General features: G+C 44.1%; 2 protein-coding genes across 2 annotated transcripts; one reads left to right on the top strand and one right to left on the bottom strand.

The window, feature by feature from the left end:
• Positions 1–5: 5 nt before the first annotated feature.
• Positions 6–5143, bottom strand: txlna (taxilin alpha). The gene is made up of 11 exons (XM_088278659.1): positions 4567–5143; positions 3956–4130; positions 3479–3736; positions 3202–3293; positions 2953–3123; positions 2441–2635; positions 2254–2373; positions 1971–2045; positions 1803–1895; positions 1633–1728; positions 6–1015 (listed from the first exon to the last, which is right to left on the bottom strand). Exons 1-11 carry the CDS (start codon positions 4594–4596, stop codon positions 713–715), a joined length of 1608 nt encoding a protein of 535 aa, XP_088134785.1. The 5' UTR covers positions 4597–5143; the 3' UTR covers positions 6–712.
• A 269-nt stretch (positions 5144–5412) lies between these two features.
• On the top strand, positions 5413–11488 carry nsun2 (NOP2/Sun RNA methyltransferase 2). The gene is made up of 19 exons (XM_088278657.1): positions 5413–5646; positions 5806–5963; positions 6115–6219; positions 6289–6394; positions 6488–6559; positions 6823–6907; positions 7314–7509; positions 7617–7691; positions 7853–7983; positions 8291–8364; positions 8450–8580; positions 9063–9159; positions 9318–9493; positions 9578–9670; positions 9771–9906; positions 10280–10360; positions 10465–10603; positions 10705–10744; positions 10862–11488. The coding sequence occupies exons 1-19, from the start codon at positions 5581–5583 to the stop codon at positions 11142–11144; spliced, it is 2244 nt and encodes a 747-aa protein (XP_088134783.1). The 5' UTR covers positions 5413–5580; the 3' UTR covers positions 11145–11488.
• The last annotated feature ends 2516 nt before the right edge of the window (positions 11489–14004 follow it).

A 14004-nucleotide genomic window follows, 5' to 3' on the forward strand; every position in this document is an offset into this window, starting at 1 on the left:
GCCTGCACTATTCCAGATATTTTATTTAACAAAACGTAAAGTCTCCGAAGGACAGACAAAACCACAGCAAAAGAAACAAGGAATATCTTTGGTTCCTTTGCGTGTTTGATGAATCTCTTGCACGAGACGAGGAAAGGAAAGACCGCTTTCCAGTGCTACGGAATCGTTAGCGTTTAAAATCATGTCTAAACAAGAACTGATGTGTTGAAGGAAAAAAAATAATTCAACTCCTACATTTGAATGTTTCAACATGAGGTAACAATCAAAGCCTGCCAGTTGTGACTATCATTCGGCTAGAACGGACTACAAGTGTGTGGATGTGATGACGAAAGAACAAACAATCCAAGTGCTTTCCACTTCAGACCACCACAGAAATCAAAGCGAGGGAGCGTGTGTTGCATAGCCGACCCCAAACACAAACGCGCGCAGCAAAATATGTAAGGGACATTCATATTATTGGCTAATATTTATGACATCTTTATCGCGTGCCATCAAGTAGCGTTCACAATACTATGTGTGATGCAAAGTTAACGGCTCTTTAAGCATTCAAGTGTTTGTCTAAGGGAAGAGGCGAAAACAATGAGCACAACATTAAGATGAATTTCGATGGCTGGGGTAGAAAAATTCGATGACTTCAAAATTGGAAACTTTCCATGGGAATGAACAGAAATAAAGCAGGAGGAGTTTGCGTTGTGGTCCTGAGTGATGATCGTCATTCCTGCGTGGCGACGGGCTGAGCCGCCTCCACTTGGGTGTCCGTGTTCAGGTCGGGGTCACAGGGCGGATTTTGGGAGCTGCATTCGGGGAGGGCGTGGCTGACGGCGCCTTCCGGCAGAGAGTCCGTGTGTGTCGGGGAGGGGCATTCCGAGTCGGAGGCGGGCGCGGCGGGGGTGCCGCTAAGCTTCTGCACTTTCTTGTTGAGCTCATTACGTTCCACTTTGAGGGCACGCCGCAGCTTCTCCAGCCGCTGGACTTTACCTTGAAGGGCTTCAAACTCGCGGTCTTGGATGGTTTTCTACACGGAAAACATGAAAACTAAAGTTCCAATTTCACCTAAATCGGAGTTATGAATTATATGAAAACACAAACAATATTTGGGTGTACTTTTTAGAGTCAAAGGAATAAATACAATATTTTATCGTTATGTTGAGGACAAGGAACAAGAAACAGGAATGGAGGAGCTTCTTTTGGACAAAAGTAGTACTTTGCCACCAGCTTGTGGCATCCATAGGAAATTATAAACCTTTTTGGTGGGTTGCCAGTTGCTCATTTATCTTTGCTGCAGTGCTCATTTAAAGCGATCCAACGATGCCCCGATTTGATTTATTTTTCATTTTCAGTTCCAGATTTTGATTCGGTCCGATTTACTTTGTCTTTTTCCCCCAAAGATGAATATATTTTATAACTAAAATATGTTTTTATTTTAACATCTACATTTTGGCCTTGTTACAAAGACTTAACGTCAAAATCTTTTTGACAGTTTAACTAGATTTTGGTCTTATCAGTCTTTTGTTAGTGTCAGAACTAAACTCTTATATTAATTATTCAAATTGATTTTTTACTCATTCATGTTGAGCGCCAATTATTTGAATTATTGTTTTTTTTTTCTTTCCATCAATGGCACTGAATTACCTCCTCCGCCATCTCCAGAAGAGCTTTGTTGCTGCTCTCCCACCTGGAACGGTACATGGCCGTCTCCTTCTCCAGCTTCTTGATCTTTTTAGTCATCTGTTTGAACGTTGAGGGACGCAAACCAAAGTTTACACGTGACCCGGCCCACGTGGCGACGTCGGCTTCCTCACCTTTTCCATTTCCTGCTTGAAGGTAGCGAAGGCCTCGTTGCTCTTGGACAAGGTGCTCTGGAACTCCTCGAACTTCTCGGTGTACAGGGAAAGCTTTAGGAGCACAACGCAACTTTAGAGATGCAAATATTGCAGGAAAGGAGCAGGAGGAGAGAATTTTGGGGAAACCTGCTGTTTGAGGTGACCTTCCTGCTGCTTCATCAGCTCGCACATTCGCTGAGACTCGAGCGCCTCTTGGAGCAGCTGAGGAAGAGAAGCAGTCTTGTTTATGGCAGGCATTTGAGATTTTGTCTTAGTCATTTGGACAAAAATGCTTATTAGTTTTTGTCAGATTTAGTCATTCCTATTTGCGATAGTTTTAGTCTAGTTCTATTTGACGAAAACTTTAGTCGGTTTTAGCCACGATCGGATGCTTGCGTTAACGTGCGTGCGTGTGTGTGTCATCACTTACAAAATGTTTCTCGGCGTCGTGGCGTTCCTCCGACTCGTTGAGCAGTTCCTGCGCCTGGTGAAGTTTGGTGTCCACCAGCTGCTGCTGCAGGTCCTTGTGCTTCACCACTTTTTCTATATGCTGATCGGGTAAGTCTCGGTTAGCCGCGTGGGAAGGCTACCGACCAGCACGGAAGGCGGCGACGCACCTCCTCTCGTAGCTTGTACTGCTCGTGGAGCTTCTTGAGCTTCTCGCCAAGCTCCGTGTTCTCCTGGCGCAGGTTAGCGTTCCTCTCGTTGTGTTGCTCCATTTGAACCTGGATGTCGTTGAGCGTCGCCTGAAAATGCGAAGTCACCTCTTTTCGTTTCTCCTCCTCCAGACGGGTCCTCTGGATGCCTTCCTCCTGTAGAGAAGGAAAAAAAAAAAAATCAAAATTGAAGTTCAGTGGATGGATGACACGACAAAAAGGTTTATATTTTTTAAAAAAAGTAGAAAGAAATTGGTGATATTAATAAATATGTTTAAACAAAAATCTTACAAGAAAGTCAGCATGCTATCACAATAGAGAATAAAATCAAACTGTCATTTCATTTTCTGAACTCGTACTAACTACTCCTACTTGTCAAGCGCATTGCAAAGCAGTATGTGGCGCTGTATTCTTCTTTAACACAATCTCAAGCCTATAAGGGAAGTAACGTGTTCTCTGTGTGCGCTGCGCACCTTGAGTGTGCGGTTGTGCCGCTGCAGCTCCCGGCAGAGGCTCTCCAGCTTGCTGCGAGCCAGGATGGCCTTGCTGTGCTCGGTCCTCAGGTTGTCCTTCTCCTGCACCACCTGCGTCTGCTTCTTCTGCAGCGCTCGCATCTGCTTCTGCCTGTTTCGATGCTCCTCCAGCTGTCAACGACGCACACATGACGCCATTTAAGAAAGCGAAATCTCGGTGAGGCGGAACGGCGAGAGGAAAACGCTCACCAGTTCGGCGTACTTCTTGCAGAGGCCTGTGAGCTTCTCCTCGGGTGTGCTTAATGTGTTGAGAGTCTGCATGAGGAGAGTGATTTCTTTGCCTGTATGAAGTGCACAAAAATGTAAATTACCATTGATACATTTACTCTTTACAAATATAAATTAGAGCCTGATAAATAAATTGGCGTTTTTTTTTTGTTTTTTTTTACTTTTGTACCAAACTACATTTCAGTCTGTACTTCATTACTTTAACTCATCTGTATTTCGACCAAGAGCTCGTCCTCACCCAGACCCTTCACTTTTTTCTTCTCCTGCGTCTTCTGCTCTTTGTCTCCGCCGCCAGCTCCCCCCTTGACTTTACCCCCCCTGGCCCTGGCTCCCCGTTTGTCATCAGTCAGTCCGTTGAGCTCAAGGCTAGGTGACTGGCTGTTAGCGATGGCGCCGGCGTCGTCCGAACGGCTCTCTCTGCAGTAGATACTGAGGATGTCCTCAAGCTGACGGCTCAGCTCGCTGGCCTTGTCGCACCGAGACTGAGCTGCCGCCGCTGAGGAGGAGCAAATGCTAGTTAGAGGAAAATGCATACATAAGATGGCACACACATTTTGGATTTGACACAATTAGTTGGAGATCACATTGCATTACAGTGAACCCCTGAAACGTCACATTTCATACCACATCTACGTTGCAGATCTTTCGAATGCCATGCAGAACTAATCTCCAACAATATATGTTCCTGGAGGTTCACTACACATCAGAACATTACCTTCACTCGCTGCCTCATCCTCTTGTGGCGGCGTCGCAGACTCTTTGGGGCTGCTGCTGCCACTGTCGTTCGGAGCCACGGGGAGTTTGGTCTTGCTAGTTGCAGTTGGCGCATCCTCATTATCCTGGGTGACCACCTTTTGCGTGTCTTTCTTCTTAATCTCGGAATTCTGTTTCTTTTTTTGTTAAATATTTTTTTAAATAGAAATGATAGGTTGGTTTGCAAAGGCACCAATTTGCAATTCTTTAAAACCCTTATAGGTCAATACCATGCTTATTTATACGGACTCCTGTGCGTTTTTCCATTAGCTCTAAACTCTCACGACCCCTTTGCTCTATTCTCAATGACAACTATTTGTAAATTTAGATGCTGCATACAAACAGTTCCTATTAACCTCCTCAAACATCAATACAAATTCGCCGTACATGCTGACGTTCCAAAAATAGTTTTGGGTTAATATGTATGTGTATTTGCCTTTCCATTTGTACTGCAATAGCAAAATATCAAACAGCGTTCCCGCATGATACTGTGAGTGCTTACACAAACAGTCACTTAGTACATAGCGCTCCAATTGAAATAAAAGCATACGTTACCACGTCAATTGACCTTACCTTCGCCTTTTCCCGTCTTTTGCCACTCATTGTCAGAAAAAGCTTTCACAAGGTAAGCAATAGTATGGGCAAAATTAGCTAGAGATGGAGTACGTTATTTCATTTATAAAGGACGTAAATAAATTCAAAAGGTACATTTGGGGGAAAAAGTGCAATTATTTAAATGATATCCGACCTTTGTAGAGACTAACAAGACTATTTCTGCACTCAATGAGAGAAAAGCTCGCAGCTGGACTAATAGCGTGAGTAAAAAATGAACACTTCCGGTTAGAACTTCGTCTTCTTCTTCGTTTGTCAATGGTAGTTTTGCCGTAATAGAGACTCATGCTGAGATGTCGCTTAGGAGGCTCAATAGTACGTCGACGCCGCTGCCACAATGGACGTCGCAAAGCGCGATATGTGAAGTCAAGACAGATCTCGCGGGAATACAGTCTGTACCCGTGAACGATATTTTTGCCACATCTAATAAGGCGGCGACGCTGACGTACAAATCTGCGTCAAAGGCGTCCGTAGAAGCCTGACAGTAATTCCAAATAATCTTCGCTGTCGCATCGAGTCATGCGAGAAAAAATAAATGTTAAATACTTCTCAGCCCCATTTTTCAATCAAACGTCCTTAAATATAAATAAATGAAACACTTACACACCTACTTTAATGGCAACAATCTCCGCTGCATCCACGTTGTCCTCGGTTAAATTGAATAAAAAAGAAACTGTATTTTTCAGTAAATCACGCATCAGTTTAGAAATATATACAGTGTGTTATCAAGTGATTTTTTCCCAAAACCATATTTCTTTCAGGCATACTTGGTAGATAGCTAATAAGGGTCCTGTTTCACATGCGTCAGAAACTACACACGCTTCAGGGTTGTAACATCGTATAGCACATCGGCTCTGTGGTTAGACGTAATCTATTGCTATTTCACTTGTTCGCAAAGTTGCACACCACTTTGGATTCTTTCCTCTGACCACGCTGCTTCGCATACTTTCCTCTCGAGTTGCAACCTTCTCCAAAATGGGGAAAAGAAGCAGACAGAGGCAGAAAAACCAGTCTGCAGGCAGAGACCACAGAGACAATGCTGTAAGAGCCAATCTTCTGTTGTGACTCTTTAAAAATGCTGTTTGCAGTTCGTACCTACCAGTCTCCTGTTGTGTTTTATACTGCAGCATACCAATAACAACTTTAATGCAAAACCAATTATTAAGTACAGGGCCATACAAAGCTCATTTTGTGTTGCAGGGTTGGGGTGCAGGTTATGCTGACATCGTTAAAGAGAACAAGCTGTTTGAGCACTACTACACGGAACAAGGCTTGATTCCAGAGGGAGAGTTTGAACAGTTTATGAATGCAATGAGGGAACCGCTTCCAGCCACCATACGTATCACTGGCTATAAAAGGTAAGATTCTACTAGACAAGGCTATGGCATGACTAAATGAAACTCCTCCCCTCACTTCAACATAAAGCCCGAGTGAAATAGAAAAAAAGGAACATGACAGTCCGTGATGCTCTTTACACAAAATGTGGAATAATTGTCCCCCTGGTTCCAGCCACGCCAAGGAAATCCTTCATTGCCTGAAGGAAAAGTACTTTAAGGATATTCAGGAGTTGGAGATTGACGGTCAGAAGATCGAGGCTCCGCAGCCTCTCAGCTGGTAATCTTCCTCCCGAGATGATTGCAAGCACGGTTACGAGGAAACACTCACCCCGCTCACGTTTTGCAGGTATCCCGACGAGCAAGCCTGGCACACCAACATGAGTCGGAAGATTATTCGGAAGTCTCCCCTGCTGGAGAAGTTCCACCAGTTTCTTGTCAGTGAGACTGAGTCGGTGAGTCTGTGCAAAGAGGAGAATAAAATGAGAGCTTCAAAGGGATGACTAATTATCAGAGTCCAAATTCTGGTCATGTTATACCTTTTGTAGGGTAACATCAGCCGCCAGGAAGCCGTCAGTATGATCCCTCCACTTCTCCTCAAGATTGAGTCCCATCACAAGGTAACAAGATGGTCGAATTTGTCACTCACGCTGTCATATAGGGCAGTTGCGTGTCATGTAAAGTTGAATATTGGAGAAAATTCAAAATTAGGTAAGAATCTGCCTCCTAAAAAGTATTTTCCTTTGAGTTTAATTGCATGTAAAAATTATATAATCAAGCGTTTCATTTTTTTATAATTGAAGTTGAAAAATAGTCTTTTTTTTTTTTTTTTTAGCTGCACCTTGTCAGCACAGCTATTAACACACGTGTATGTTTTGTGAAGATTTTGGACATGTGTGCAGCTCCTGGCTCAAAGACTGCCCAGCTGATTGAAATGCTTCATTCGGACATGGAGGTGCCCTTTCCAGGTACAAAAAAAACAATCATCAATCAGAGATACAAGTCAACTTTTACTGATTGGTCAACCCAGAATTTTAATCAGAGATGGTCAACATGTATTTTTTTATGCTTTTAAAAAATATATGGTTCCTTTTTTTTTCATCTTTTTTAGATATATGAATTTATTTTCATTTGACTGTTATTCTACTGCCCCCTGGTGGCCAAAAAGGAGCAGCACAATGTCAATTGGCACAAAGCGCTTACTTGCATTCGGTTTCTGTTCTTATTGGTGTTATATTTTTCCTCACCAAAAAATACGTTCCATTTTTTTTTCTTGGCTATAACAGCTTAATGACATTTCCATTCATTTCGCGAGATGATTTGTGATAAAAGCGTGCTCGTGTAACAAATTAAACCTGTGCGATCCATTCCCAGAGGGCTTCGTCATCGCCAACGACGTGGACAACAAACGCTGCTACCTGCTGGTGCACCAGGCCAAGCGTCTCAACAGCCCCTGCATCATGGTGGTCAACCACGACGCCTCCTGCATCCCCATGTTGCAGATCCAAGATTCAAACGGAAAGAAGGACATCCTCTTCTATGACCGCATCTTGTGCGACGTGCCCTGCAGGTCCGAAGAAATTGCCTTGTGCTCTTTTTTTTTTTTTCGGGTCCAAATTTGGAAGTGGCTTGTCTCTGTTTGTGGACACTCATTCTGTCTGCTCTGTGTTGACGCAGTGGGGACGGCACGATGAGGAAGAACATAGACGTATGGAAAAAGTGGACGACCAGCAACAGCCTGCACCTTCATGGGTGAGCAAAGGCAGCGATTGTGCGCCTCTTAAGTAGTCAAACACTTTTTTTTTTTTTGTGGTAAATCAAATAGCTTTTAATGGCAGGACTGTGGAGAGCACTCTTGTGGTGCTAATTATGAAAGTTGGCCGCGTTACAAAGCGTGTGTTTCCTCTCGCCAGCCTCCAGATGCGTATTGCCGTGCGTGGCGTCGAGCAGCTGGCCGTGGGCGGCAGGATGGTCTACTCCACCTGTTCGCTCAACCCCATTGAGGACGAAGCTGTCATAGCGGCACTTCTGGAGAAAAGCGATGGTATCAAACACTCAAGCACTTTGATTTTGGACTACATCTGCTTTTTAGGGGACATGCAGGATGATTATTATTTTTTCAAGCAGAGCTCCTCACGTCTCTTACTAGGCCACGCCTCTTTCCGCACAAATACTAGTTTGTGTGACCTTAAGCTCAAATACACGTTACTTACTTTCTCTTAATTTCAATATATTTGGTTTATATGTTACAATATGGTACAGAATTATTTAGGGGGGTTGTTTCAACGGGGAGGGGAGAAACTACACAGAACGAGGCCTTACGTCATTGCTTGTGCCACTGACGTCCCAAGGAGCACTGGAGCTGGTCGACTGCTCTTCTGACTTGCCCGGCTTGAAGTGGATGCCCGGGGTGACTTCCTGGAAGGTACCCCGGCAACAGCAGAAGACGCCATTTTAATAGCCATTACTGGTCGCATAAAGTGCTGAAAATGATTGCCGTTTCCCTCCAGCTGATGACCAAAGAGGGCAAGTGGTACGCCGACTGGTCGGAGGTTCCCGCCAGTCGCCACACTCAAATCCGGCCCACCATGTTTGCGCCAACAGACGCGGAGAAGCTGGCTGGCATGCATCTGGAGAGATGGTACGGTCAATCATGCGCGTAAATGTCACCATTTTCAAGAGCGCTCAAGCTGATCTCGGCTGTCTTTGGGCGGAAAATGACAGTTGCACGTCACAGGCAGTAAAACGTTATGGCCAGCAGATGGCACTGTTGTCACATGATTGGGTTTATTAAAAGCTAGGAGCAAGTCTGCACTCACCTTCTGTTGGCATAAAACCAGACGAGATTTGTGTGTCTATTAGATCAGTGTTAACCAACCTTTATTGAGCCAACGCACATGACATTAACAAGATCTCCTGGCATAGCAACGAACAGAAATGTCACAAATATACTGAAATAATAATTCACTGGCGTGAAAGTGCGATGCTATTAATCTGATGTATTAATTGCTTCGAGCATTTCATTGTCGTGGCTGTCACTGGCATAGATAGATGAAGTAGGTTGTCATAAATATTTTTGGGGGATAAATGAAGGCAAATTGAAATGGATTCTTTTCTGGTCAGTATGAGGATTCTGCCACATCACCAGAACACGGGAGGTTTCTTTGTCGCTGTGCTAATGAAGAAAGCCCCAATGCCCTGGAACAGAAGATATCCCAAGGTAACTGTGATGGATGATTTCACTGTCATTTAACTATCATATCATTTAGCAAAAGAGAAAAACGTGAAGAGAACAGTGCTTGCACTTCCCTCACCTGTTCAGTTCTCCTCATCACAGCCGGTAACAAATTCCACTTACTTTGTCCCGCTCGCCCCCAGCTGAGGAAAGAGGCCTCGTCTGGCTCCGAAGCGCAAACACAAAGCTCTCCGGTGGCCCCGGCAGAGACGCCCAGCCTCCCCGAGGGGGAGGAGACGCAGGAAGGAGACGGCGTGGAGGCGCAGGAGGGAGCACCCGAAGGAGCTTCCTCGAGCGACAAACAAGATGCCGTGTGTGGGTGAGTCGCACTGCTTGAAGGAAATAAAAACAGGGAAACAAGCCAGAATTGATTTCACCCTTTTTTGTTTTGCATTTTTTTAAGACCTCCACCCTCCAAAAAGTTGAAGCTCTTTGGATACAAAGAGGATCCTTTCGTGTTCCTCAGGGAAGATGACCCCGTTTTCACGAGCATGCAGTGAGATTTATTTATTTTTTAATCCATACATATTGCATTAAAAAAAAAAAACTTGGTGAAAAGTATGTGTGCCTGAAAAGTGAATCGTATACAATTCTAGATCCTTCTACGACTTGTCTCCAAATTTCCCCAAGATGAACGTGCTGACCAGGACGCACGAGGGCAAGAAGAGACACTTGTACATGGTGTCCAAAGAGTTGCGCAACGTCATGCTCAACAACAGCGAGCGCATGAAGGTGTCCTGTCGAGTTTCAAGATTTCCTGCCACGCGCTAACAATCACAATTTTGAGAAATATTTTATTGATTTTTTTTTTTTTTCCGACATGGAATTGTTTGTCATATGCAGTTAGTTAGATATTCCGAATTCACATGCATTTTTTTATTTTATTTTTTTTGCCAGTTTGGTGCGTTTTGTGGCGTTTTCACGCAACAGACCGATGCCTCTCACCCCTTCTGGCACGCAAAAGAATCATTTCACGTTGTTTACAAAGCCTTGAGCAAAGAAGGAAAAAAAAAAAGAACATTGCGCTAATTATGATTTAGGAAGTGTAGTACGATGTTAAAAATAGTAGTTAGAGTATTATTATTTTTTTGCCATTCTCTTCTAGGTGATTAATACCGGAGTGAAAGTGTGGTCTCGCAACAGCGACGGTGAAGAGTTTGGGTGTGCCTTTCGACTGGCTCAAGAGGTGATGAAAGAAATGTTTTCCTTCAATGCATCTTGGCCACATTAAGAACCGAATTCAATGGGCTTTCCGGTTCGCTGAGCATGCCCCCCTCTGCACCCCATCAGGGTATCTACACTCTGCAGCCGTACATTCGCTCGAGAATCATCACCGTGAGTGTGGAGGACATCAAGGTGCTGCTGACTCAGGAAAACCCCTTCCTCAGCAAATTGGAGGACGACGCCCACGCGCAAGCCAAAAAAATAGGTGCGCTTCAAAACAACTTTTCAGCCCACGTAAATGAATTTTGGCTTCGTTTCTGAAATCCATATTCAACTTTTTTTCCTTTCTTTTGTTTTTTTTTTTAGTTATGGGCAGTATTGTGTTGAAGTATATTCCCAACCCCAAGTGAGTCTCGTTTTATTTAAAAAAAAAAAAGTTTTGGACTATTTGCTCATTATTTTGTACTGGTGATTAGCGTCACAATTTTATAATTTTTTTTTTTATTTACCTTCCGTGTGCCAGTAAGCCAGCAGAGCCCCAGTGCTCCATCCAACTGTGCGGCTGGAGGGGAAAGACGTCCATCCGAGCCTTCGTCCCCCGCAACGAGAAGTACCACTACCTACGCATGCTGGGCGTGGAGGTCTTCCGGGACAAGCAGGGCGCCGGCTGCAAGCCAACAGACGAGGAGGCCAAAGGGAAGGAGGAGGAGGAAGAGGCGGGGGCGGGAGAGGATGAGAGGGAGCTGGATTTGGAGAACGGGAGTGAGAATGGATCATCAGAAACAAAGATGGGGACGAGTGTCTGAGAGCGGGAGAAGAGGACTTGGCAAAAGTGCATCGACGCTCGAAGGGCTCCCGAGATCACTTTGTGAGTGTGGGAGGAAGAGGAGGAGCTTATTCTTCAGCACAATGAGGAAGACGCCTCGGGTGGAATCTTTGGGGGGATTCCCCAGGAAGAAGACTATTTTTTTTTTTAGTTTAATTAAATTTTCTTTAGTTTCTTTTATGCTTAAATAATGGAATTCCACCAGCTTAGTGGCGTAACCTTTTTTTTTTTTTTTTGCATTTTTAAAGAGTTTTATATGAAGTCGTATCTCATTTTGTACGCCTGAATGCAGAAACTGAGTTGAATAAAAGGCGTGAAAGATTATTTGGTTTCATGTCTTATGTCGAAGAATATGAATTAAGCAGCAAAAAAAAAAAATTCTTACCTGCTGTCCGCTGAAAATGACATCACAGTTGCTCACGTAACGGCCAATCACGACTCGCCTGTATTCAGCGTTTGGTCATGTGACCTTTGCCAGCTGAGCTGCGATTGGCATGTTGGACAAATAAAAGTTGTTTTGCCACTAAAAAAGTAAGTACAAATTTAAATGATTAAATTATACAGAAAATTACATTTGCCAGTGACTACGCCTGCCAGAGATAAACTGCAGCTCACCCGTGAACGAGATAAGCGGAGCAAGATGGATGGGTGGTATTTAACTGCCATTTGGGTGGGGAAAAAGTTACAAATTATATATTCAAAAGTCACGTCTAATTTAAAAGAGCGGAGCAGTATATAATCAGTGGACGGACTAATGGATGGATTAGATGTTTATTGCCCAGTGGCGCTACCATGACAACGGCTGTTATGACAACAAGGACTCTCACCTCTCAGGCCGCAAACTGGACGCGCACACCTCACAGCATCCTGCATAGCAAATCTGGAGTTTTGCCACTAAAAACGTGAGAAAGTGAACATGAAGTTAGGGTGGATGAATGAGAAGATTAAAAACACTTTTTGTTTTCTCCCCCTCACCCCAAGTTGGGAAGCGCTTATGCAAAAATGATAAGAGATAATTTGATGCAGGAAAATATGTGGGATGAGAAAATTGAATTGGGCCGATAAGAAAAAAAAAGTTTATAAATGCACTGATAGGAGTGTGTGTACTGTCTTCCTTCATGATCTTACACGGACATTCCGGACTATTTTATTTTTCCAACCTTGTGGGAACAGTTTGGTAAAAGGCCTTTTTTTTTCCTGCCCCCCAATGCACAAAGCAATTAAGAAGCCCATCACAAAACCTTTGGAATGAACTCAGAATGCAAATAAGAGACAAGCAAGGCCCATTCTTTTCCTTTTCACATTTATTTTTTTTTGTTGGATCCTCCGTTTGTATGCGCTGCTGCTCCATGAAGATTTATAATTACCGAAACACAACTACGCTAATTTCATTAGCTGCCTATCCCATATGGTAGCATTTAGGTAGTAAACGTTCACGATATGAATCATTTGAGAATTTCGGTTTTAAATGTCCCCAAAAATTATATTATACATTATAGGAAAAAAAAAAATAGTGGTCCTCGTTAACTTAGAGAAAGGTCCTCGCTAGGGGGCCCTGATAGTGTTTTCTGCTTCTGAAAGAGCACAGCAGAGTGGAACGAAAGCGATGACATCACCAGTCCTCGTCCTGAAGTGGACTTGAAGTAGCACAGGGTAATGCATGTTGTCCCTTCTTCATCCCATTTTCCTCCTCCTCCTCCTGCTGCTGCAGTGGTCCCCCAAGGATGTGAGACGCTTGCATGCTCCATGCCCACTCGCTGCCTTGCTAAGCCTCGTCCACATGCATATATGTTTGGGGTTATATAATCGGAAGGTTATGCAACGCCACACTGACTGAGCGAGGCTGATTTACCCAAACACACACACACACATAGTGGCTGCAGAATCTTGTGTTTGGATTAAACCAATCATGACACACACACACACACTGCGAGGCCTTTCAAATCTGTTGCTAAATCTCCGGCTACGCCTGCCGGCTTTATCTGATAATTGTGCAAAGCCTGTTCTCATCCTTTGCAAAATTAGACAATGGCAAAGATGCAGCCTGTCCGTATAAACACATCACCACCTCCTCCTCCTCCTCCTCTCCGCCCCGGCCTTCATCTCTGCACTTTATCCAGTGCCGCTGCAGCTTTTACACCATTTAATCCTCATCCACTTCCTGTTACTTCAGCTTTAACGCGTGCGCGCGGACGCACGCTTCTTGTATTGTTGTCCTTCCGAGACGACATCTTCGGGGCTTTCGAGCCGCGTTCATCTGGAGTGCTTTACACAATAGAAGATGATGAACAAACACCCACATATCCGTCCTCGAGAGGCGCACTTCGGTGCTCTTTACACTTATTGCGCCTGCTGAACAGCACCCGCACCAACCAAACACATTGATGGAACAATATTCAGCAATCTATTGGTTATCCACTTGAGAACATCAACATGCTTTAAAATGACGGAAGAAACTGACAACAGAGTCGGGGGGGGGGTTCTTTTACGGTGCAGCTCAGTAAGTTGTTCGGACCTATTTTTACCGCTAAGAGAAACAAAGGAAATGACAAACTTGGTGGAGAATGAATCTTGATTTCACAGCTCAGATGAATGCATCCCATCATTGACATCACAGCTGCCTTGGCTGCCATCTGCCACCGACTGTTCGGTTATCTATCATTATTGCATCCCAGAATGGCACATATGCTATTTTCCCATGAAGAGTTCTCGGCATGTCTAATGCAATGCTCGTTTGTTTGTAGCACAGTGAAGCGGTGCAGCGCGACCGGGAGCAATGGCGCTTTTGTGAAAGTTCATTTTCAGTCGCCTACATGTCTTTTCAATATTCTTTTTGAGGC

Source organism: Idiotropiscis lumnitzeri, chromosome 16 (genome assembly GCF_059441095.1).
Source record: "Idiotropiscis lumnitzeri isolate Australia: NSW breed Sydney's pygmy pipehorse chromosome 16, RoL_Ilum_1.0, whole genome shotgun sequence".
NCBI classification, from domain to species: Eukaryota; Metazoa; Chordata; class Actinopteri; order Syngnathiformes; family Syngnathidae; genus Idiotropiscis; species Idiotropiscis lumnitzeri.

What these genes read in the sequence shown, in the direction of transcription:
- nsun2 (XM_088278657.1), top strand. Translation starts at nt 5,581, where the DNA reads ATGGGGAAAAGAAGCAGACAGAGGCAGAAAAACCAGTCTGCAGGCAGA. An exon ending in CCGGGGTGACTTCCTGGAAG is followed by an intron (nt 8,365 to 8,449) that starts GTACCCCGGCAA and finishes GTTTCCCTCCAG; the next exon opens with CTGATGACCAAAGAGGGCAA. An exon ending in GGCATGCATCTGGAGAGATG is followed by an intron (nt 8,581 to 9,062) that starts GTACGGTCAATC and finishes TTTTCTGGTCAG; the next exon opens with TATGAGGATTCTGCCACATC.
- txlna (XM_088278659.1), bottom strand. Translation starts at nt 4,596, where the DNA reads ATGAGTGGCAAAAGACGGGAAAAGGCGAAG. An exon ending in GAAAAAAGTGAAGGGTCTGG is followed by an intron (nt 3,294 to 3,478) that starts GTGAGGACGAGC and finishes CACTTCATACAG; the next exon opens with GCAAAGAAATCACTCTCCTC. An exon ending in AGTACAAGCTACGAGAGGAG is followed by an intron (nt 2,374 to 2,440) that starts GTGCGTCGCCGC and finishes TTACCCGATCAG; the next exon opens with CATATAGAAAAAGTGGTGAA.